Source organism: Culex pipiens, chromosome 3, assembly GCF_016801865.2.
Source record: "Culex pipiens pallens isolate TS chromosome 3, TS_CPP_V2, whole genome shotgun sequence".
NCBI lineage: Eukaryota > Metazoa > Arthropoda > Insecta > Diptera > Culicidae > Culex > Culex pipiens.
In genome coordinates this window covers 79,255,127-79,261,450 of record NC_068939.1, presented here as the reverse complement: position 1 = coordinate 79,261,450, position 6,324 = coordinate 79,255,127, and the positions used below count along the sequence as shown (strand labels likewise).

The window sequence follows — 6,324 nt, the reverse complement described above, 5'->3', positions numbered from 1 at the left end:
ATTTAGCAATTCTATGATAATATTTTGACATTTAGTTAAATTGAAAGTTTGCAAAATTAAGTTTAGATAAGTTTTATATAGAATTTCCAGAGTTATATAAACTTTTATACTAAATATTTAGTAAACTTTATATTCAATCCAAATTATTTTTTTTAATCAGTCAAGGATGCCTATTTGGAGTTGAGAGACTGGATTTATGGTGATTTGTCAACAAATAACTTTATTTATGTTAATTTTTCGAAAGGTGTACAAACTTTTTTTGCACCTTTTTTTATTTCTGTAATAGTATTTGTTATATAACTTTTTATAGAAATCATCTTTTCATGAGCTTTTTGTAGCAAAATGTTCGGCATGAGTTTCTAAACAAAACGTAGTACTAGGTTTCTGTCAAACATTAAATTGTTTACATGTTTCATCACAAAATGTGCATAGTGCCCAAGGGGTGTAAATACTTTTTTTTACATACTGTACAAGACTTTGGTAAGATTTCATGGTATTTTACCATCTATTACTGGGCAACCAAAGGCACATTTTGGTCCCTGTTATTTGTCCAAGTAATACCAAAATTTGGTATTCCCGTGTTATTTACCCCTGCTCGGGTCAGGCAATAATAAGTAACTGGGCCAATTTTGAGTTACGAAAATTGCGATAACGTCAAGCAAGCACGACCACAACGTCAACTTCACGAAAAACGATGCCAACAATGTTTATCTCCTATGACTTTGAAGTGTTTTTCGTCGCTGTTGAATGGATGAATCAGATGCTGTTTCTTTTGCTGCCACTACTACTCATTAGATAATTCCACCACCGTCGAAATCTACTAAATTCGGGCATTTTTTTTGTTCGCCGCTTGTCTCTCTCTAACGCCTCGAGTCCTTCTCGTTGGATGAGGTGAGTCGATCGCGGTCAGTTCGCGGCCAGCATTTGACCGCAGGTGTCGTCTACTAAGCCGGTCCAAGTCGTCCACCCAAAACGATGTTCCTCCAAAGTGTTCAAAGTTTGGCCGTGCTGGTTCTGGTGTGTTGTAGTGTTCTAGTTGTGGACGGTCGACCCCAGGAGAAGACATCGGCGACCTCGGATCAGATCGAACGGAGGCAGGACAATGAAGAGTTAACCCGGGCGACCAAGATTGGTGATTCGATGGTAAGGGGGCCGGTGCAGAGATCGGCGTGTGGGCCAAAGAAGTGTGGCAAGTGCATCGAATGCAATTAAGGTTTTGAGGTGTAACAAAATAGAGATCAAACAGCGTGAACTGACGAGCAACTTGGTTATGAGAGTTGGTGTTGCAATGTTTGCGTCGGCAAAAGGAAACGTTTTGGACAATCGGATTGAGTTAATAGACAGATTTTAGGCAAACTTTTTATACATCAAGCATTTTTACAGTATGCTTTGTACATGATTATTTGATTGAAGGTATTTATCACATTTCATTTAGTATTTAAAAAAACATCAAAGGGCAACCAACTGCAGTTTAAGTGGAAAAAGTAGTTTTTTTACTGTTTAAACGCGTGATGATTTTTGAAAAATGTGATTCTGCGAAAACGTCATTTTTTGGACCACATATTTTGGCCGAATTATCGCACTTTTGATTAGGATCCTGCTTGTATGACATGGAATGGCTGTATAAACGTAGATCATTATCAGAGATTTATACCAGAAAGTGAGGCAAGATTAACATAATCGGCAAGTGAAACAATCAGTATTAGACCGATTCTTCGGCTCCTTTTCAAAAAAATCCTAAGTTTTTTTCAGCGTTTTGGCTATAGTGGCAAAATGAAAGAGGAAACCCCCTATTGTTATTACATATTTGGAAAGATAATTGATTTTCCTACAAAGAAATATCATGCAGAATGAACCATATAATTCCTGTGCTTCCCCTGAAATAAAAATGTAGCGTGACGGGACAACATCGTAAAACTGAACTTTAAAAAGGCACACTACAAAAATCACTACAGTTTTGCCAGTTTGATTTTTAAAAACTTTTGCTCTTCTACACATTATCACAAATTAAAAAACGAACCTTTTGCTCCTTGAACTGAACGATTTGGTTGAAATTTGAGTTTTTGCCAGCCATTTCTTTTCGTGACGGGACAACGAAAGGAGCAGATTAATGAAAAAACTCCTCTCCCATTCAATGGCTTGCAGACCATATTTGGTCAATATTTTTGGCTTTTGAGGTAAGAAAACGCATTTAAAGTACATTGAAATTATTGAATCATAAGAAAAATTAAATCTTTCATATAAAAAATCACATTGAAAATTGAAAATTGTGACATTTTGGTGTAGCTTCGCTAAGAATCGGTCATTAGTAAATATTAGTATATAGTCAAAGAATTTATCAAGTCTTCATTGACAATATTGATTAGAATAAATCAGAAAGAAATAGTTACACTTTAAAAAATAGAGCAATTCCACGTTAAATAGGGAATCGGTTGTACCGATTTCAATGAAACTTTGTAGACATGTTATCCTACGCTTCACAGAAAAAAAAGTTGAATTTTGGAATGTTGAAAATTTGGTAGGTTGAATATTACCTCTTTTTCGAGTAATATTACATAAAAAATGTGTAAAAATGTGAACCTGATGAATATTCATCAAAAACTGATGAAAATTCATCACTTTCTGGAGTAAAATCAATCATTTTTTTTTGACACAAAATCTGTCAACATTTCCTGATGAATATTACCATCATTTTTTTTCTGTGTTATGTAAGCCATTATTGTGTATATGGAGCCAGTTTCACTCGATAATGACATTTGAGAAGGGCGTAAGTGTTTTAAACATTTTTGTATTTCGTAATTTAAACATTGCTGTAACTCGAAGCCGTTGCATTTCATCAAAAAGTGGTCGAAAACAAACTTGTAGGAAATTTGACGGGCTTTCTGAAAAAATACACTGAAAGAAAAAAGGCACTTTTATGAGATTTTCTGGTTTTTAAGTTTAAGAGTCAAAATTTTTGTGAAAGTAGCCTAAGATGTTACAAAAAGACTCACGAAAATTATAGGATGGAGCAATGGAGCAACTCTTCTAAAAAAATCCAAAAATCATTTACTGAAACTATTTTTTTGAAAAGTGCTCTGCTATCTTGACTAGAGTGTAACAAAAATGACTTTTTGGCGGGCATTCAAGGGTTTGTTCCGGTGGGCATACTAAGCCCAAATCCAAAATATGAGCTTGATTGGACGTAACAGGAGCTGGCGCTTTGCATTTGAATTTTTATTATGATTTAACCCGTAAAAAAAGATTTTTTCAAAAATGTCACTTTTTGAGGCATTTTGGCCACTAAAGCGTTTATTTTCAATCGTAATTTGTATAGTAATTTTAAAGATATATTAGATACTTGAACTGTTACTGAATATTCATTCATTTATGTACCACAGACGTTCTTTTTCTTGAACAAAAAAAAACGAAATATTGACCTTGTCTCAAGCTTTAAGTTCATTCTAGCATTCCACTACTAATGATAATTATGGTTAACCCTTCAGTGCCCAAATTGAATAAATCATCATACTTACTCAATGACTTCCAGGTGTACGGTTTAATCAACAACGATTCCGAAGACAAGGACGCCAAGCAGGAGAAGGAAGACTTTGACTCGAAAGTGCTGACACTTTTCGAGAATATTCAACAGAAGATCGTCAAGGCGTTAAATGTAAGTGGTATTAAGAGAAGAAAATATGACGAAAGTGGGTAATTAACGCTGAAACTATCTGCTTTTTTATTTCGCAGCCCGGTGCAATCGTGGACAAGGCCACTCCGGAGGATTACGAGAAAAATCCCATCGAAGACTACGAAGCGTTCCGGCTGGGTATCGTCAGTGGGGTTGACTTTCTGGCCAAACAGTTGAACGCAGCGTTAGATGTGAGTGGTGTTTGATTGATTTTGGGGCCGTTCATGTGTGACGAAACGGTTTGTTTCTCGTTTTAGGTACCAAAGAAGATTGTCAAAAAGACGAACAAAACGTTCACGAAAGCGCTCAACGACATTGGTGCGAAGCTAGTTGGACTTGAATAAAAGAAACAACATTATTTATTTATTTAGTACTATATATCGATGTTTTATTTTCACTGGTGTAAATACAACTGCTACTTTGGAATGTTGCTACGTTGGAATGGAACATTCCAGCTTTGATTTGGGGAAGGGGAGCGCAGACGCTCTTGTTTTCATAAATAACTTAAAATTTGTTGCTTACGCACTAAAACTTGAAAGCACGATCTTCGATTCCACATCACTATTGCTTAATTTGATGCTTATGTTGTTCGTTTTTTGTTGATCTCACCTTAAACTTATTTCGTATTTTGTATTTCATCAATTTCCTAACGAGTACGGATTTAAAAATTATCAATTATTGTGAATTAGTTTTTGGCACAGCTTCTCCTTAATCTAAGGATTCGATTTCATCACCATTTACAGTAAATTTTCACTACTTCTCTTGTAGTCTACGTGGAAGATTCTTGAGTATTCCTACATCAAATTCAATATTCGTGGGTGCGTCTTGCTTTTCATCGTAGAACCCGAAACCCGGATATGCAGCTAATATCAATCGTCCAGATACGTCCCCGTGCTGTTTCGGTTCAGGGTCGTATCCACCGAAGGCGAGTAAGACTTGTACGTTTTCGATGATTTTCGTTTGTGCTTGACGGTGCAGAATATCAGCATCGAGGATATCAGACCAAATAGCTGCAAGGTGTTTAAAGTTTCATTATAGAATGAGATAAACTTGTTCCGGGTAGCAGATTCGCTACAAACCTGTAGAAATGCTATGACTAGACCGACGATACCAACGACGTGTAGTCGCTGGATGAACCACATTTGGAGAATTTGGCCGCAACTTTTGTCCCACAGCAGCGAAGGATCGCCGGATCTGGAAAGTAACGGTCTTTAAAAGTGTCCTCCAAGTAAATGTTGGGATTATACACTTACTTGCGGCAATCGCCACCCGCCAGATCATCGCCGGAGCCTTCCGTGTAAACTGAACCATACCGTGGGCGGCAGCATGAGCGGGGAACCCAACGTTCACCAGGCCAAGCACTAATATCGTACCAGTCTTCGTAGGAGGATACTCCGCAGCATTGCAACTGTAATGAGGTTAAAACTTTTAAATGAAAATTTGCAACAACACAACCAAATTAGGTTATTTTAACTTGCTTTGAGCGGCAGTTTAGATATTACGAGTTACATAAAGGTTATTGACACAAAGCCACCCCCACTGGTCAGCAACTCTTCAAGTGTTCTGACCTAAATTCCATACACTACGTTTCCCTCCTTGGCAGGCTGGGTTCTCTAGAAGGACTAAGGGAACTTCCAGCATTGAAGATTTGACTGATAAACTTTCACTTTGCGTGAGTAATTGACCTCCGCGCACGTGTGTATAAAGAGTACATTGTCGTGGTCGTGATATCTTGTCGCACGTGCATTTTGGGCCAAATTTAGTTAAAACGCCATTATGTGCAGCTCTCAATGCCTCACCTTTTGATCTTCACAGATCCCCAAATTCGGTTTCAATCCTGAGAAACTAAATAAAAATCGAAAAAAATCCGTGTATTGTTGTCACTTTTCACATGAAACAAGTTTCAATCTTGTCGTGCTATCTTGACACACCCTGAAAGTTGCTTTAAGTTCGTAATTGGCCAAAGGGATTTCAGGTAAGAACTAGAGCGTCCAATTTCCCGTCCCGGGAAAAAAATTCCCGGGAATTCCCGGGATTTCCCGAAAAAAAATATTTCCCGTTTCCCGGGAAATTTCTAAATTTCCCGGGAATTCCCGAAATTTAAGCGGAAGTATACATTTTATTAACTTATTGGTACATTTTTTTAAACTTACAAAACAAAATGAAATAACTAAATTTTATTTTATTAAATTCAATTTACTGTTCTTATTGAACTTGTCAGTTCGTCGGAAAATTTCATATAAAGATTTATTTCAGATGATATTAATTTCTGAACCATTCACAACTAGGAATTGATCTTGTTTATTTGTAGGGCAGTAAGCTTTTTAAACGAAAATTCGTGTTATATAATTTGAAAATAAGGTAACTCTTCCCGCCAAGATCAATTTTTTTTTTACGTTTTGTTTACCATGACCAAATTTAAAGAAAAAAATGAATTGCTATCATTAAATGTCGATAAGAGGATTTTTGTTAGAAGAATTAGGTTAATTTCTTTAAAAAAGTTCTAGAAATGACAGTCAAAAGTTAAAATTTTATAGAGCACTGGAGCAAACAAGGGCGTAAGGTTTAAATCTTAAACCAATAAATAACTTTTTTTCTATGAAAATTCTTTTCACCGAATTCTTGTATTTGCCCGAATCATTAAAAAACCATTA

General features: G+C 36.2%; 2 protein-coding genes across 2 annotated transcripts in view; one reads left to right on the top strand and one right to left on the bottom strand.

Moving 5' to 3' along the window:
* The first annotated feature begins 816 nt into the window (after nt 1–816).
* Nucleotides 817–4,048, top strand: LOC120422634 (uncharacterized). The gene is made up of 4 exons (XM_039586132.2): nt 817–1,143; nt 3,530–3,652; nt 3,730–3,861; nt 3,928–4,048. Exons 1-4 carry the CDS (start codon nt 976–978, stop codon nt 4,012–4,014), a joined length of 510 nt encoding a protein of 169 aa, XP_039442066.1. The 5' UTR covers nt 817–975; the 3' UTR covers nt 4,015–4,048.
* LOC120422633 (tetraspanin-9) overlaps nt 4,026–6,324 on the bottom strand; it is a 37,267-nt gene continuing 34,968 nt past the window's right edge. The window contains exons 5-7 of the mRNA XM_039586131.2: nt 4,924–5,078; nt 4,750–4,864; nt 4,026–4,680 (exon numbers count right to left, since the gene is read on the bottom strand). Of these exons, the coding sequence (XP_039442065.1) occupies nt 4,540–4,680; nt 4,750–4,864; nt 4,924–5,078 (411 nt within the window). The 3' untranslated portion in view covers nt 4,026–4,539. The remainder of the gene's footprint in view (nt 4,681–4,749; nt 4,865–4,923; nt 5,079–6,324) is intronic.

Bases quoted from the DNA above. Each gene is read 5' to 3' on its own strand.
- LOC120422634 (XM_039586132.2), top strand. From the start codon at position 976: ATGTTCCTCCAAAGTGTTCAAAGTTTGGCCGTGCTGGTTCTGGTGTGT. The intron at 1,144-3,529 runs GTAAGGGGGCCG...AATGACTTCCAG, and splicing joins CCAAGATTGGTGATTCGATG to GTGTACGGTTTAATCAACAA. The intron at 3,862-3,927 runs GTGAGTGGTGTT...TTCTCGTTTTAG, and splicing joins AGTTGAACGCAGCGTTAGAT to GTACCAAAGAAGATTGTCAA.